The following is a 19,297-nucleotide window of genomic DNA, read 5'->3' as shown; positions in this document are numbered from 1 at the left end:
ATCTACACGTGCAGTATCTGACTGATGGAGAGATAACAAAGCAAAAGGCTGTTCAATTAAAAATCTATTATGATGTGGAAAGGATAGCAGAAGCTTCCAATATAGAAAGTAACTTCAATGCTGAATCTCCTCTGCTACCGGACCCATGTAACAGTAGAGAATGCAACCCTGATGCAAAAAAAAAAAGCAATTAAATGCATGTTTAATAGAAAAACCTGTAAGTATTCCCAAAGGACAAGTCATGTGTCTACGTAAACTGAACCACAGAAACTGATTTCAAAGAGGCCTTACAAGAGTTCTCTCAAATAGTCTTGGAGTTGCCAACTCTAATTAAGCTTCTCAAATTGAATCATTACAATATTTTTCTGTTGAACTGAAATAAGCCCTATATACTTACTAGCCTTTTCCTTTAAAATACAATACATTACTGCGATGTTCTTTATATCACAGACCTCACGTATTTCATTGCTTTTTCAGCTGAGAATGTTATTTTGGCTTTTGAGTAAAGCTCATCACTGCAAAGCAACTGCACCCCAACTGTTTGGTTTACTCAGCTGAACAAATAGACAAATGATACTTAATAAAAATTTGAACTTGCCATGACTTTGGCTCCCCAAAATGTAGATAATTAATACTGTAGAGATCCATGTCTTCGGTGTGCCATGCGAATGTTGTTTTCCACATGCCAAAATACAGATATGGGGTATTCACACCCTCAATAGAAATTCCACATTCTTCTCCTACAACATCCAATATTGTATTAAGGTGGGCAATATTCCATTCCTCAATACCCTGAAAAAGATAAATAACAAATGTATTAATAAATAAAATAATGCAATTTTATATAATAGTCTTACTCAAAAGACACATGCCTGATCTAGTCCTTCAAAAGATTGTAGATTAACATGAATTTGTAGGCACTTCAACAGACAGATGAAATTTTCACACAAAAAAATTCTTGACTTTAGTAGAATTTAGATCAGGTATCAAATCAGATGTTTGAAGCAGACAACAGGGAGGTACGTATCAGCTTAATACTAAATACGTCAAATAAAATGGATCAAAATACCACACAGAACAGAAATAATAGCCATAAACAAGGATCTCTGGTAAGCAGATAGCTAGATGTCACTAAGTTTCGCTGCGCATGTCTATGCTTCTTGCTTCTTACAAAAATAATACTAAATATTATTTAAAATATTTTTATAATGTCATCTTGAAAATGGAGAAAAGGAGGCTCAGGGGCGACCTTATTGCTCTCTATACCTTGAGGTACCTCAAGGGAGGCTGTAGCGAGGTGGGGTTTGGTCTGTTCTCCCACGTGCCTGGTGACAGGACAAGGGGGAATGGGCTTAAGTTGCGCCAGGGGAGTTTTAGGTTGGATCTTAGGAAGAACTTCTTTACTGAAAGGGTTGTTAGGCATTGGAATGGGCTGCCCAGGGAAGTGGTGGAGTCACCATCCCTGGAGGTCTTTAAAAGACGTTTAGATGTAGAGCTTAGGGATATGGTTTAGTGGGGACTGTTAGCGTTAGGTCAGAGGTTGGACTCGATGATCTTGAGGTCTCTTCCAACCTAGAAATTCTGTGATTCTGCGATCTTCCTGTGCAAGTTTACCATTTCTCTGAACAACGTAAAAACTAAAACTATTAGACTTCAGAGCAATTTCTAACCATAATGATATAATGCACAATAGAGCACCACAGAATAAATCTACTGATTTCATGGGATTTCAGCAGTTGTCCTTCCATTTTTTGCCCATAAAATTTGCACATTAAAAGCCATTAATGTAGTTTTTGTGTACTCCAGATTCACAAAGAGCAATTCTAATTTCAGGTAATGCAGTACGTAGAAGTCAGTGCAACCAAGATCAAAACCACAAAACCGAAGAGTTTAGACTTCCCTATAACAGCAATTGCTCCAATGAAGACATTAAAAAGTAGCTCAAGTAGCAGGGAAAACGTGAAATACAATGAAAACTATTATGAACTCAATTCAGGCAAGTTTGTTTATTGGTAAGAAAGACAGCACCAAAACATGTTCTTAAGTATCACCAGCTCTTCAACTCTCATCACCGATACCCTGCACAGTTCTGACAATCTTACTCAAATTTGGGAAATAATTTGATGGTAGACTGCAGTTCTGATGCAGCTGAATAAGACTAAGAAACATGTTGACATTCAACAGTTGTGCAGGTGGTGAAGAAAGCAAGTTAGAGCGAGAAAGAATCAACATTCAATATTCTCAGTTTTCGCTTTCTTGCTTTTTGAGGAAGAAATAATGAAGCATGTTATGTGTTCAGCAACCTGAGTTTATATAAAAGATAGCAACTTCTGTACTAAGTTCAACCATCTCTTTAAGCAACCACTTTTGACTGCCTGCAATGACTATTTCACTTATGAAAAGCTACCCTTAAGGCATCTGGGAATTTTACAAAGGAGCTGTATTTACAGAACGAGTTCATTCTAGAGAGCAAATTTATTTATGTATGTATTTTTAATGAATACTTTAACTTTGATGCACTCATGTGACATAAAAGCACTTGAAAAATACATATAAATGTATTTATGATAAGCAGTATCAAAGAATAAAATTAAACACAAATATGTATCCAAGTAGTAGATGCCAGTAAAATTTGCACCCTTCAAATCTAGAACTCAGTCATCAGCAAGGTATTAGAGCTGTGAAGTACAAAGCTAATGTGATGGAACAATTTTAACTAATTATTCTTCAAATTACTTTACAAATTTGATTTTTAAAATAAAATTTATCTTTGTTCACCAATTGTGCAGTTAGTTTAGAGAAACAAAATAACATGGCAAAATAAGAACAATTACTTAGCTATGGAGGCACAGACATATACAATGTTAGAACACAGTAATAAATACCAGATTAAAAAAAAAAAAAAAATCAACTGTTAATCTAGGCAGTTTCCTCTTTTTCTGCCAAAAGCAGAAAAGAAACAGTGTAAGCAAAGAACATCCTTCCAGCCTCCAGCAATATGCAGACTGAAAGTTTCACCGGAGTTGTTATTCTTCTGCTTAACAGTACCCAGTAGGCTTTTTACCACTTACCCATTCAATTTTCCAGTCACCTTTTTTAATCCATGTAAGCTCTTAGCAGCCATAACATCCTGAAATCTTACTCTTCTCTTACTAAGAACTAAATGATAGTTAAAAGAATAGATTAAGAATGAACTATCTTTTTTTTTCCCCAACACATCTCTTTTTTTTCCATTCCTGTTATTAGTAACAACTAATCACCAAACTACTAGTGGTTTGTCCATGAAACAAAAGCAAATCCTCCCGTGGGTAAGAAGGTTGCTTCAAAATACCAAGCATATACAATCCACAATCTCTATAACCAAGACACAATCTATTTCCGTTTCCTAAAAACTACTCTGGACAAGCTATAGAAGCTTCAGCATATGAGGAAAGTTCACTCAAACTGGCTTATACTCTAAAATCAAAATGATTCATTTTAATTCTTTCTACATACCTGGACCTTCAAAAAAAAAAAAAAAAGTTTTATCTTTATGCATAGATCACTGCAAATTACTACAAACTACTATTAAAGATGTTACTTTACCTCAAAGGTATACCTCTTTCTGGTACTCCAAAGAACTAAGTAAAATGTTTATGTGAATTTTTAAGTGAAATATTAACTCAAACTTTTGCAATAGTTACATAACTGTTTGCAGATTTTACAATTTCAATGCTGACTAAAAACATCATACGACCTGTAAAAAAAGTAGTTTAACAAGTTAACACATAACAATACTTCTCAAAATTAAAGTCTACCTTAGCAGCATATTCCTAATAACCATTACTAGATCATCAGTACACATAATCCTTAATCTAAAAGCATACCTAGGAGTTTTTTTAAAAATACAAAAAAAAATAATCTATTCAATGTTTCAAATATTTATTCTGCCATTAGCGTACCATCTGGATATAATTTTACAACAAATTCAAGGAAAATGTAGAGAACATTTCTAATACCCACATGGTAAAGTTTTAAAGAACATCTGTGATAACAGTACCACAGAACCCCACATCAGAAAAAAAAAAAAAAAAAAAAAAGCAATAAAAAACAATAAAAATTTTCTCTATTTACTACAACAAAGAAGGTTGAAACATCCTTGCTGGAGCACGTTATACTTACATTGCAATTCTTTAGAGAAATATAGCAGGTAACAGCTTATATAAGAGACCACTAATCCAAACTTTACAAACTGTTTAGGTGACGCAAACTTATTGTAAATTACTGTCAAGAGTTTTTATGGCTCTTTTAACAGCATCTGAAACAGCTTGCAATGGAATATGGAGATAAAAGGGGACACCTCACAAGCAGTTCTCACAAATATCCAAACAGTTTGTAAGGAGATGACCCATCCTTTTCTCAAAGACAAAAAAATACATCTTTCAGTACCCTGATAAAAAGTGAAGTTCACTGTTTTTTTAAACAAACAGTGACAACCTTTTGGCAGACAAAAATAGGCCTCCAAGCAAAATTATATTCTATTCATTTCCCCTTTTCAAAGTAATTATGATACTGACTTAATACCATTCTACACACTTTCCTTAATCAAATCAGCAGTCTTAGGAATTCTATTTCTATGAACATGGTTTCTGTGTACGTATATGCTAATAAACACAATCCTTTTTCACTGTTTAATTTTTCCTTTGATTATCTCATGGATTAATTACAATATTAACCTGGCAAACAATACATCTCTTGTACAACTAGTACTAAAAGCCCCTACAACTGACAATAAAAGCACAAATAAGTTAGTTACGTTAGAGATGCACCTACAACTCCATTTGCCCAAAAAAAAAAAAAAATCAACTTTTAATCTGCAAAATCAGCTGAACCAGTCACTCTATATTACTAAACAGGTATGCTCCCCACAGCTTAGGTATGGGAGAAGGCAAGCATGAAAGTAATATCTCATCAGGAAGAATAAAACTAAGGAAAGGAAAAGGGAAGGGAAGAAGTTCTATCTTGCACACAGGAGATGAAAGAACAGTAAGAAAGAGGCATGCCAATGTTTATACATGCTTTTTCCAAACCTTGGCTTTCTCTACTGAACAGCAGATTTCTTTCACAGCACAGTACTCAAATATGTTTTATGATCTGTTAAAAACATCAGATCTGTCAATTTTCTTTGGAACCTGTCTTGAAATCAGGATTTTTTTCCCTCATTGCTAGATCAGTCTTTGTAGAGGTTTTATATAACTTCCCCTACCCGTCCATGCAAAATTTCTAATAAAATACTTTCTAGAGAAAAGACCCAAAGGAAACAAAAAGTTAATTTCAGCTCCTAATATCTCATACAACAAGGAAAGAACTAAATCCACAGCTTCAGTGATTAGCGGTATGATTTAAACAACTGAGAGTGGCACGGAAGTAAATGTCCTGAGGTCAAAGACTGTACAGAAAGAGTACAGGAATCACTCTCCAGATTTATTCACAGTTAAAATTGCAAGATGAGTTAATAAACTCACAATATCAAATACAAAATAACTCTCCTCTTTTTTCTCCGTGATAGGGACAGTACCTTTTTGCCACTGCTTCACAGCTTAGTCATTCACAGTCTAGGCAGGCTCAACTTGGTATTACATTCAGGCTAACTTACAAGCAAGAGAGCTCTCTTGAAATAACATAATAAAAAAATACCACTTCTCAATTAAACTTCCAAACCAGCCATAACCGTTAGCAGTTCATAATCAATTCATGAATCAGTTTAACAACTGGAACTAGTAAGACTGGTGCTTTATTATTGACTTTATAAACCCTGTCAGAAATGTTAATTTTCACTCAAGTACAGATGACCTTATAGCAACAGAAAGACAGAACTTTGAACATCTAATAATGTTTGTAAGCTTAACAGAAATAATGATCTTTACAACTTACTCATTAGTGCAAATATTTTTCTTGAGTTATTCACATTGCCTTTCTCCTACAAAACACTATAATTAAATGTAAAACCAATCAAAACATCTATAGCATAGAATAATATTACAAGCAATCAACTATCTTAAATTTATTTTCTATAGAGTGTACAGAACACTCATTCTTTCAGGTTCTTTATTCATAAAAAATTCATGTGTTCAAAACTGGGAGATAACCATAAATACATTATAAATAAACTAGAGACTAGAAAAATCCATGTATCTCAAGTGAGAATTTTGAATCATTGATGATAGTTGTCAATTTTCAAAACATGTATTTATAACTTTATTGCTGTTATTTTTTTCCTTCATTATAACAAGTTTTATAACTTCACCCCTTCCAAACTGTTCAGGATCTGTCATCCTCTGATCTAAGAAAATCAAACAAAACAAAATCTATAAACTGCAGCATAATGCTTGCAAGATGCTGGATTCCACAAATCAGAATATTATTTCTTAAATTACCTAAATGGAAAAAATAAGGCTTCATTGTGCTTCAGTTACAGATCTGTCAATATAAAATTGAACATCACCATGTGAAAAAAAAATGTGTAAGTGGTAAACTTTTAAACTGAAAAATAAGATTTGGCAGCACAGCAGCATTTCTCCCTAGTTTTGCTGGCCCAATTATACATCCCACTTTCACTAACCTCCTGGTATTTTCTATCCAGAGTTCTGATATATATTTATCATTCTGTATTAAATGCAATTTCTATAGCACAATGTTTTCTATAAAACACATTCTATAAATAGTAAGCATTTCTTTTTGTTTAGCACGAATAGGCTCTTCTGCCAAATTAACCCTGCCATCCTCTTTCTGCTGTACATTGCCCCAAATGTTAGCTAACTACATTCATCCCTTCTCCCCAAAAAATGACAATCCTGAAAGAAAATGATTGAACGTGTAAAAACAATTTCTAATTCAAAACTGGAAGAAGAAAAAAAAATCTTAGCACTATCATCAAGACATGAAAAAAATATTAGTTGCCCAAGTGCACCATCTGGTGGCCAAAAATTAATTTTGACAAATGAGAAATGTTTCCATCTGGAATCTGCAATTCTCTCATGAACAGACTGATACCAGGGGTTATTCCTCCTTTTCCTCCAGACCCTTACCAGGCTGCACACCCTGACACAGCTTTCACATTAATTGTTCTGCCTGTTCACCCTTTCCTTGATGTTTCACTAACATTTCTCCTTTATTTTTAAATAATTCCTATTTACTCAAAAGCAAAATGCTGTTCTGCTTTGGTTTCGTTTTCTTTAATTCTACCTAGTGCTATTTTATCCCCCACTTCCTGTAACCTTCCATGCTTTCTTTGTCTCTTCTTCCTATGCATCTAACATTTGAGTTAGGATTGCTGAATGCTGCACTTCTCACTTCACCTGTCAGGGTTTTCACCTCCCTACCTCAGCCCCCTAATTGAATGACAGTGCAGTTACATGAGAAATAAAACTCAGACTCTCTCCTTGACCAGTTAGCACTTCAAAATCAAATACTACTGTATTCTATTTTCTTTGGCCATGTTGCTCATTCAACAGTAACCTTAAAATATTAAGTACCAAAGAACACAATCAAAACAAAAGTGTACAACTGTAAAATGCTATCACAAAATGCATTATCTGTCAACATCAAAAAGAAGGGAAGGAAGAAGGAAGGAAGGAAAGGAAAAAAACAGGCAAGCTTGCATTTATTGAAATAAACACTCTTTTCCTGTACCCCAATTTGGTCTCTACAAAAAAACTGTCATCTGCATCTGAAGTGGCTCTTCACTGAAACACCCCAAAGCAGAATCTTGAGTTAATTTTCTTAATCATTTTTATACAGCTACTTTGACACACAATAAAATTTTGATTTGCTGCTGTCACTAAACAAAAGATCACTCGACATTTATTTATATATTTCTTTAAAAAGTAAAAAAAAAAACAACAAAAAAAAAGAAATTGCCTTAAACTAGCTTGACTGACTGCATTTATCTTTGGACAAAAGAGTCTTTCAGTAATTTGTCTTCTGTGAAGAAATATGAAATATTAGTAGGGCCTCAGACCATCTGCCACAGGGAAATTCTACCTTTTTTTTAAATGATTGGAAAGGGGAGTTACATAGGACATGACAACTGAAGAACTCTACAGAAGACAGGCTCCCCTGGATAAAAGTTAATCCTGTGTTTTGTAAACTTCAAACATTGTTTGAAACACTAATGTTTCCTCTATTCATCTCATTACTTAAATAATCCTATTTATCTAGTTCCTATTGCTGCTTATATAGCCAGTTTGATACCAATGGATCTTCTGTAATTCTGGTAGTAAGATGCGTGTTACGTCCCTTTTTATTCATGGAGATCTTCACAAGTATCCAGTAAAACTCATTTCCTTATGAAGCTCACTTCTTTTGTCTATCTTAATTTAGAAGTATACAGTAATCATAAGCTCATTTCACAGAAACCAGAGACATTCCAAACATGTAGGAAGTACAGCTATCATTTTTCCTCAATGAAATAAATCAAGTCTTTTAATTTTAATTTTAATTTTAAATTTTAAAGTACTTTTAATTTTAAAGTTATTTAAAATATTACTAAATTTTCACACAGGTACACAGTATGGGATGCATACTGAAATGTTAATAAATATATTAACAGGAAAGCATCTCAAAGCCCTGGAGAGTTTCAAGTGACAAAAGGGCAGTCTTATGACCAGGAAGAATATCAAAATCCTACTGTCTAAGGATAGAAGTGTCTTTGCAGATGTACAGTTAATTTCAACCTTGCTTGGAGTCTTTGAAGTAAGTAACATAAAGATTCCAACAAGACAGATTCTCAGCCACAAAACAGGAATGTATCCTCTAAGTATACTACCCGTTAAGAGGGGGCTAGAAGAGAAACTTCATAAAAAGCTATGCATACTTCATCATAAATGCTTCCATTGATATCTGCTCCATAAATTGGTGCCACAAAAGTCAAGTTCTTCCAGTATTTACGCTCCAGGTCTTCATAAGCTATGTGTCTTGGGGTGCAGTATCTGCAGAAGAAGAGGTAAGGCAAATGTTCAGCATAGTCTTTCAACAACCTCCTTCACGATGGACTATGCTTTTTTGATCCTACAAGCTGAATTCTAAGAGATCATTATTTCAAATCCCCTTAAAGAGAGCGACTACTACTCGAATTCCTCGTTTCATAGTTTACCACAGAATGTAACTTCCTTACATGGCAGCTGCAGTCATTGAAGTTATACACCTACCCACACAGTATTTTCTTCAATCTCCAGCAGCTAAACAGAACATGTCCTGATTGCCATCAGGCTGAGACCCTTCTTTTGGTTTATCTTCAGCAAAAAACACATATGGAAGAGCCACTTCTCTGACAATTGACAAGTATTTGCTATTTTTCTGCCTCAATACTAGCTCTCCAAAGTCAGAGTCAGGGCCTGCACAAGTTCCCCTGAAATAATTCTAATGTACTACTTCATCCAAGCAGCAGCTGTGCCAGACAAAAACAGTACTTTGCTCTCTTCCTCCTCCCCTGGGAAAAGCTTTTAAGAGAAGGAATATTTCAAACAGTGGTACCAAAACTTCTCTCATGCAATGAAAACAAGATATTTAAGAAAGCAAATAGAACTAGTTAACAGAACACATCTTGAAGTATTCTCAGCAACAGAGTTGCTGTTGCAATCATTTCTCATGATATGGCTCCAGAAATCAGCCAGTATTTCTGACTGGATCTGAGTGAAATGGATACATGAACTAAGCTTAACAAGTATCTCAATTATGGAATGCAGGTATGCCCATATTTCCCAGAAAACACAGTGGAGAAGCACCTTGGTTAAGTGGTGAATTGAGAATGCCTAAACAAATAAAAGATGCAATGCATTAGACTGGGCACACACAATTGTTTTAAATAAAATGTTTATTTTCATTCAGATGCTCATAGCTCTTCCCTCTTTCCTAAAAGAAAGGGATGGCATCACAATTCTCAGGAAAAGCAGCTGTCCATAACAGAGAAGCTTTCTTTATTAAGGAACAGAAGTCTTTTTATAGGAGAATAGGGTCTCCTGGCTGCTTAACAGTTTAAGAAAAATAGCCTGTATTAGGAGATAAGAGGTTATATGACATTTTCTCAAGAGCAGTTACAAATATTCAGAAAAAGACACACAGCTAGTAATACAGGTCTTCCCAAATGTTCTTAATTTTAATTATGAAGTCATAAACTGCTTTCAGTAAAACAAGTACGAAAACTGAAATCAGATATGCTTCCAAAATATATTGAATGATAAGAAATAAAATAAACATAACTAACATCATGATACATAAGTAGTCTTCACAGGTATTATGCATTCTCAAACCTATTTCAAGAAATTTGTGTTTCTCATTTTATCATAGGCTAATCTAATGTATATATATACGAATATATAACATAGGAATAATTTTCTTCACATACTACAGAGGTTTTGTACTTCATTCTTTCCTCTAACAGTTAATGAACAAATAATTCGTAGAACTACAAAACACATTTCCATTCCTACTTATCAGTAAAAGAAAACTCCAAATGTGATAGCATCAGTTTTTCACAAGAAATATGTGGAAAAAACATACTGATTCTTTTTTTAATTCAAAACGGAGATCAGTTTTGCACTTTTACAAAGGTATGGATATTATGGAACATCTGCTGAGAAGCCTCTTTAAGAGCTCTTCATCCACCCATTTTTCCTGATCTTGGTTTCTCTCCATATCTTTTAACTTCTTAAATTAACTTGTAAGAGAAATTTTCCTTCAAACCAGTCCAGTGTTATATTGCTTTCTCTAATTCATTACGTTCAAATACATTTTGTCTCTAAGACTCTTTGAGTCACCATACAGAAACCACTTCCCATCAGGTTACAGGAAGTAATGAGGAAGAATTTATTCTTTTACCTTCCCTCTTGGAATGCCCAACACTTTGAAGCTTTTTAGTATACTGCTGAGCCCTTCATGGTACCCTTTTTTCCTTCCTTAATAGCCATTTTGCCATAAGCAGAACATGGAGGTTCACTATGAGCAGATGCATTCTCTTGCATTAGTAAAAAAAAAAAAAATTAAATTAAAAAAAAAAATCTGACGTGAGTTTAAAAATACCTTGGGGTGTGTTTTTTTTTTCCAGAATTAAATGCTAGGTCATTCCAGTACCTAGGCCAAATAAGTAAATATTACACATTAATAAAGGTATTAAAAATAAAACTGGGTCTGTATGACCTTCATTATTTCCAATATATGTGTTTGTTGGAACAGACAGAAAAACAGGTAGAGAACAAAAAGAAAACATCATGTCTCAGGTTTTTTAGCCTTCTTGCTACCACAGTACAAGCCACTTTCAACAACAGAAAAATGGAAACTTCATATTGTGGTATTCTTCCACAACTTAAAAGACAGGAAAATATCAAGTGAGTAAATAAATAAAAAACACTAACAGAATATCACTCCTCAAAGAAATCACATCATAGGAACAGATAAACTTTTTTCACTTTAAGTAAGGGCCGCCATATACATACTTGTCACTGTTGGCCAGCTGCTTGAACTCCTTCACTGTCATTGGCTTTTTCTGAATGTTATACTGTGTGAAGAGCCCTGACTGGCCCGTGACCATCTGCTGAATTGGAGCAGGAATTACCAAATCTTCAATATCATCATAATGTTTTCTTGGCTTCCACTCTTTTGGTGGGATAACCTAAAAATTCAAAATAAAAAAAAAAAAAAACAAACAAACAAACGTGAATGTCAACAGTTGCCATACCAATTCAAAACATTCTGGAAAATCCAAAGAAATGGTCAAATATGCCTACATGATGAACTTACTGCTTACCAATGCTTCACATAACTAAGTTACCATGTAAATGCTCCTAGATGATACAAAAAGCAATTCAAAATAGCCATAGCATGACCTTCCTTTCCTCAGTTCACAAGCACCAACTCACTAATCCACAGCAACTCAATCGTGAAGCTGTGCAGACATACACATACATAATTTTAACAGTCAGAAAGCCTTATAATGCACAAGGATTGCGTGCTCTGATACAAAATTGTTATCCTCAGTATAAAAAAATAGATTCATACACACTTGACAGTCCTTTGCCCAAAAGTTGTTTGGTGTATACAGTATGAATAATTTCATTTTTTTACTGAAAAATTTTTAAAATTCCAGCTATTTCAGATAACTGTTGTCTGTGTAACTCACATAAAACTGCAGGGTACAACTCTATTATAGTAGGAGTTTGGACTCATTAAGATATACTGGTTTTATATTAACATAATTTAAAGCTCATAATTAAATATTAAAGCTATGTGCAGATTAACCAATTGTAAAGTTAACACTTATTTTAGATATCAGAGAGCTGTCCAAAGTCTACAAAAACTCCTCAGTAGCTATTAGTGTTACAATTAGAGCCATTAGAAATTTCAAAGGAGCCTGTAGTCACAGAAGCACTCTTTAACAGCCTGTGTAATTTTTAATGTTCTGTTTAAGTATAATCTGAAAACAAAACAAAACAAAAATCTCTAAATTTGAAATCACAAGTTTTAAAACAAATCGGGAGGGGCTTTTGTTGTTTTTGTTTACTTTTTTTTTTGTTTGTTTGTGACTTACTTTAATTTTACTTGCCAAAAAGGCTGAATGATGTATACTTTGCTCCGCTTGTCATTAGAGATTGTAATGACATCAATCACAAAAAGTAAAAACCCTAAAAAAGATTAAAAATAATTAAAAAATCACCTAGATCCTGAGATTATTTGCTACCTTTTGAAAACAAATAGACGTGTGCAGATTATAAGGCACATGTACCCAACAGTCTATCCCTCAAAGAAACCCTGTCAACACCAATATGCACTGGTAGCAAGTACATACTGAAGTAGATACACCAAGCTAAAGAAAAATTATCAGGTAGTAATGTACTTCCATACCTAACATTTTTACTTTAAACAAACTTTTTCTTTATCCAGTTTTCACATGGATGGAAATCCTTGTTTTCCTTCTCAACTACCATATGACTTTACCTGTACAGAGACTCAAGAGCTTGTTTCAGTGTTTTTGGCTTTTAGAGAAAAAGTAAGGGTGTCATCTTGTGATTTCTACTTATTTCTTTCACACAAATCTTAAGTTATACTCCCATCAGCAAAATACAGAATGTTAGTTTGGAAGCAAAGTACTCATGCATTCAGAATATATGCATATAAATCAAATATGTGCACAGAGATTTCCATTTTCATGATTATTAAGCATGAACTTGTACGTTTGGCTCAACTAGATGAATACTGAAAAGCAAAATTTGCATCATCTTATTTAATTCAAGGTCAGTGTGTTTTAAGAAATAAAAACATTTTTGTGAATACTGGTTCAAAATATCCACTTTCAGCTGGAATACATTTATTACTGTTGTAGTTAGAGTAGTCATTAGAATTGTGTGAGCACTGATATGCTAAACATCATTTTAAATGAAAATAGAGTCTCCAACACAAAGAGTTTACATTTTCTAACAAAGGTCATGGCCAGAAGTAGAAATATTAAAAGCATCGTGTCCAAAATGACACACAGTCACAGTCAGTATCAAGGTTGAAAATAATGACTAAGTCTCTGTTTTTTGTTTTTTTTTGTTTTGTTTTGTTTTGTTTTTTACCACTGATCCATCCTAACAAAGCCTCTCCACACTCCTTTTAAAAAGAATACCCTCTTTGAAGTCAGGCAAGTTAGGTTTATGACATGGAGGCAACCTATATCAAAGTCATTAACCAATTAGTTCAATACTCAAATATAAAAAGGAAAAACTAAGGCAATACTCAAATATAAAAAGGAGAAACTAAGGCAAGGCTTTCTCAATTTATATACATACATACAGCAAACAGCCTAGGCATAATAACACTACGTTGCGTTACTCAATGTGTTAAGTATTCATATTTATATAAGGGATGTCATAGTTAACAAGTACCACTCAGTCTCCTCCATGAAAGCTGCACATTTGTAGAAATTAGGTTATTTCGGAGTGCTACTAATGCATAAAATTTCTGTTAAATCCTCTTTCATATATTGGTAATCTGACCTACATTCAATTATGAATGGCACTGGCTACTATGTCCCAGTAGCTAGTTTCATCCAAAATTTTCTTAAAAAGTTTTTTTTGCTTCTGCTAGCCAACACATTTTCAGTGCCGTGTTCCAAAATCACATTTCTACTTGCCAATTTGATTGCAAATTCATTTAACTGTTTCACTCTACGTGAATTCAGTTTCAGGCTCCAAAACACTTCTTTCTCCAGAAAGAGCAACTAACCTATCAGTGTGCCTTGTTCTTCATTTCTATTGCTTTCATTCCTGACTTTCCTTTTTAAGTTCAAAATCCTCTGTAAAAGTAAGACTAAAATATATTATCTATGCCTAGAATTCATTCCAGACTTCCAAAAACCTAATGAAGATTTTTAGCTGATTTGCTCTAGGGATGCCATAGTGCATCATCTACTCTGGGAATGGCTTTAATATTGTTCCTGCAGTGCCTCAATTGTTTATTTCATGCATGGTAATAGGAACTTTACAGAATCACAGAATGGCTCGGGTTGGAAGGGACCCTTAAGGATCACCCAGTTCCAACCCCCCTGCCATGAGCAGGGACACCTCCCACCAGACCAGGTTGCCCAAAGCCCCATTCAGCCTGGCCTTGAACACCTCCAGGGATGGGGCATCCGCACCTTCTCTGGACAGCCTGTGCCAGCGCCTCACTACCCTATGAGAGAAGAATTTCTTCCAAACATCTTATGTAAATCTACGCTTTTTTAGTTTAAAATTATTATCCCTTGCCCTATCAGCACACCCCTGATAAAGAGTCCCTCCCCAGCTTTCCCCCTTTAAGTACAGAAAAGCCTCCACAAGATCTCCTCAGAGCTTTTTCTTCTCCAGGCTGAACAATCCCAGCTCACTCAGCCAGAATTCACTGGTCTCTGATTGTCTTTGTGGGCCTCCTCTGGACCAGCCCCAACATGTCCACATCATTCTTACACTGCAGGCCCCCGAAGAGCTGAACACAGGGCTTCAGGTGCGGTCTAATAAGAGCAATGTGGAGGGGGAGAATCACCTCCCTCACCCTGCTGCCTATGCTTCTTTTGAAGTATACAATTGGCTTTCTGAGCTGCAAGTGCACATTGCTGGCTCATGGTAAGCTTTTCGTCCATCAGTACCCCCAAGTCCTTCTCCACACAACTGCTCTTGATCACACAGCCTGTACCTGTGCTTGGAACTGCATCAACCTAGGTGCAGGACCTTGCACTTGGCCTTGTTGAACCTCCTGAGGTTCATTCGCACAAGCCCACCTCTCAAGCCCATCCAGGTCCCTCTGGACAGCGTCCCTTTCCTCCAAGTCAGCCACACCACACAGGTTTGTCACTGTTTCACTAAAATCTTAAACCCTTTATGTTTTTCCTTTTACATTTGTGGCTTATACTGTCTTAGTAGAATTACAATCTTTCTAACACAAAATTCTAACCTGACTTTACACAGTTGCAATCTTGTCTTCTCCCCATGCACACAATAGCAAAAATGCTTTATAGCCCAGCCACCCTACACCACATTCAAATACAACCCACAGACTTCTATTTTCCTTTTGCGTACCTGACTTAGCTTTACTAAATATGTAATTTTACTCGTTTATCCTTCAGTAGTGCAGTCATTCAGAAACTTGTCATTTGATTCTCTACTAGTTTCCTCAGCCCCACATACATGGGTTTTGTGGATTTTTTTTTGTTTGTTTGTTTTTTGTTTGTATGTTTTTTTTCAGAGCAGTGGATGTCATCTGCTTTGACTTTAGCAAGGCTTTTGATACTGTCTCCCATGACATCCTGATAGCAAAGCTGAGAAAGTGTGGGATAGAGGAGTGGACAGTAAAGCGGGTTAAGAACTGGCTGACTGGCCGAGGTCAGAGGGTGGTGATCGGCAGCGCAGTCTGGCTGGAAACCTGTGCCTAGCAGTGTTCCCCAGGGGTTGGTGCTGGGTCCGGTCTTGTTCAACATCTTCATCAATGACCTTGATGAGGGAATAGTGTCTGCCCTCAGCAAGCATGCCAATGACACAAAGCTGGGAGGAGTGCCTGACACGCCAGAAGGCTGTGCTGCCATTCAGCGAGACCTGGACGGGCTGGAGAGACGGGCAGGAAGAAACCAAATGAGATTTAATGAGAGCAAGTGTAGAGTCCTGCACCTGGGAAGGAACAACCACATGTATCAGTACAGGCTGGGGGACGACCTGCTAGAGAGGAGCTCTGAGGAGAAGGAGGGGGTCCTAATGGACAACAGGTTGACCATGAGCCAGCACTGTGCCCTCGTGGCCAAGAGGGCCAATGGGATCCAGAGGTGCATTAAAAGGAGTGTGGCCAGCAGGTCAAGGGAGGTGATCCTCCCCATCTATTCTGCCCTGGTCAGGCCTCACCCAGGGTACTGTGTCCAGTTCTGGGCTCCCTGGTACAAAAAAGACAGGGATCTCCTGGAAAGAGTCCAGCAGAGGGCCACAAAGATGATACGGGGCCTGGAGCATCTTCCTTATGAAGAAAGAGAGATCTGGGTCTGTTCAGCCTGGAGAAAAGAAGACTGAGAGGGGATCTCATCAATGTGTATAAATACCTGAGGTGTGGGAGACAGAGGGATTTGGCCAACATCTTTCCAGTGGTTTGCGGGGACAGGACAAGGAGTAATGATCACAAGATGGAGCACAAAAAGTTCCACACCAACATGCGAAAGAATTTCTTTACGGTGAGGGTGACAGAGCATTGGGACAGGCTGCCCAGGGAGGTTGTGGAGTCTCCTTCTCTGGAGATATTCAAGGACCGTCTGGACGCTTACCTGTGCAACCTGCTCTAAGGAACCTGCTTTGGCAGGGGGGTTGGACCCAATGATCTTTCGAGGTCCCTTCCAACCCCTTCAATTCTGTGATTCACCACTTTCCAAGTCTGTAAGCTTTGACATACCTTCTTCAGACACATTTACTTCATGCCATCCCAACCAAAGCATACTACATTTTATTTTTCCCCTTATAGTATGTACAAGCCTTACATTCATTTCATCCTCTTTTATATACACATATTCTTCTGCACGCAGGTAAGAGGTAGTCTTTTTTCCCCCCCCATCTTCATATATAACCTGAAGTGTTACGTAAACTGTATGCATGCTCTGCTTACGATCCCTGTTCAGAGGTTAAATGACTGTTACTGCACAAAGCTCTTCTTGCAATCTATTCTCTTTGCATTCACACGAGATGATAAATCCTGTAGTTCTATAGTTGCTATCAAGTAGTTCCTGAGTTTATTTTATATTACCATCGAAAGGGAAGAGATTATTTTATCCCTGTTCTTTTGAAGTCCAACTTCCAAAACTCAGGAAGCATCCCTTCAACTTTTGCCGTATGAATTACTGACTTCCTAAGATTTGTATTGAAAAATAATTAGTTCCTTGGTTTGTTGAGGTTTTATATATAATATATATATATATCTTTTAAAAATACAGTGAAAAATCAGAACATATAAAGTGCTAAGACAACTATATAATATGCATCAACTAACTAGCAGGGTAGTAACAGCTAAAGATGCTTTAACCACTATTTCTAGAGCAAGCAGAGAAAGGTGAAAACAGACCTACATATGTCATGGTTACAAATGCCCTTCCCGCAGTCACAGTAGAACTGAAACGTGATACATTTTTTAAAGGTTTTATTACTCCCTTATTATATACATTAGTCCAGGTGTTCTGTAAACCCAGGTCCTGTATGCATATAAATACAGACAGAAAGGTAATTTATGTGTGCCTGGAAATCATTAGAACCCGTCCTATGGAGAAGAGCTTCCCAAATAGTTTTGATCTCTGACAGATGGAATGGGAGGGAAATCCTACCAATCTAGATATATCCATTTAATTCCAAAAGATTTCCCCCCCACAGACTAGTTGTACCAGGGCTATATGAAGAAAAGAGAGTACATATACATTTTCAGTCATACAAGCATAGGGGCATTAAATTTAAACTAATCCCAAATATACTATGAAACTATCACAAATCCATGAGTACATAGCCAAATACTGCCCTAAACATATGTTCAGTTTTACTGATTTCAGAAGAAACTGTATGACTTTCCAAGAACTATGAGAGTAGTATCAAACTCTGAAAAATCAAATCTTGGATTTATTTTTCAGACTAAGTTAATTTCCAGCTTCTCTTAATTGTACACGTGTGAAATTTGAGAGAACAGTCATCTGTAGCCAAGTTTTTCCGTGTCTACTATCTGCTAGTGAGATCTAATAATCACCTAATTCAGAAGTGAAGCAAGAATGGCATAGTCAAGGTAAAGCTACAAAATAAATAGCTGTAGTTCGGTGATGGCAAAAACAAATGGAAGTTTTGCCCTTGAGGAAGCAGCACATCATCTTGTCAGGAAATAATTTTCAGGTTTCATTCTGTATTTAAGTACCTATGAAAAAACACACCTTGAAAATTTAAGAATTAATATAGTTCAAAAAGCATTAGCTAGATATACAACCTAAAATTTACCACCTACTCTTCATCCTAATCCTGAAACATGTTACAGCTCTGAAGTATTTCATTACTAAAATGTATTCCCCACTCGTTTTCAACTCAGTTACAGGACTCTAATATACAGTCTCGCAGCATTGCACCAGGGTAAATATCAAAGAATAAGTAAAGACCACAGCCTGACCTCTGTTATTTTATTGTCATAATTGCCATTTCACAGATTCTATTTTGACTAGGCTAGTGTTAAAATTAGGTATGTTATATGCTTGCATCCATTCCACAGCCAACATCTACACTACTACTCTTTAAAATACTAAGATATCTGCTGGAAATCACTGTTTCATCTAGTATTTAAAAAACGGTTATGTTCACACATTTATATGCCTAAACTTAAAAGATTACTACTAGTTTGCCTCATTACAGTGTTCCTTTAAGGTGTTTCAACTTCATAATTTTTACAGAAAAGTTAAAAATCTACAAAGCCAAACACATTAAGCACTAAATGACACTGTAAGTGACAGCATATTTTCTTGATATTTATATCATCTAGCTTTACACCTTCGTTTAATTGCTGGATGACAGACAAGAAACCAAAACAGAGATAAGAAAACAAATGAGAACAATCACTGAAGCCCCAGTCATCACGTCTTCAACCAATGAACTGAAAACATACAATCTTTCCATTATTTCAAAAGACAAATTCATTATCTTTCTTCATTTTTAGTGGCTGAAATTTTGCAACCAAGAGTGCCAAGAAATTCTTTCCTAAGACATCCTAAAGTACATACACACAAATGGCTAGTGCACTGGACTTAAGTTTTAGACACCTA

General features: G+C 35.9%; 1 protein-coding gene across 2 annotated transcripts in view; it reads right to left on the bottom strand.

The window, feature by feature from the left end:
• KDM4C (lysine demethylase 4C) overlaps window positions 1-19,297 on the bottom strand; it is a 286,073-nt gene that overhangs the window by 254,893 nt on the left and 11,883 nt on the right. For both annotated transcript variants that reach the window (XM_032206225.1, XM_032206226.1), the window contains exons 3-5: window positions 11,472-11,647; window positions 8,855-8,969; window positions 599-792 (exon numbers count right to left, since the gene is read on the bottom strand). In XM_032206225.1, coding sequence (XP_032062116.1) covers window positions 599-792; window positions 8,855-8,969; window positions 11,472-11,647 — 485 coding nt within the window. The remainder of the gene's footprint in view (window positions 1-598; window positions 793-8,854; window positions 8,970-11,471; window positions 11,648-19,297) is intronic.

The sequence above is a fragment of the Aythya fuligula genome, chromosome Z (assembly GCF_009819795.1).
Source record: "Aythya fuligula isolate bAytFul2 chromosome Z, bAytFul2.pri, whole genome shotgun sequence".
NCBI classification, from domain to species: Eukaryota; Metazoa; Chordata; class Aves; order Anseriformes; family Anatidae; genus Aythya; species Aythya fuligula.
Note: the sequence above shows the minus strand (reverse complement) of the source record. Positions and strands in the feature narration are given on the sequence as shown.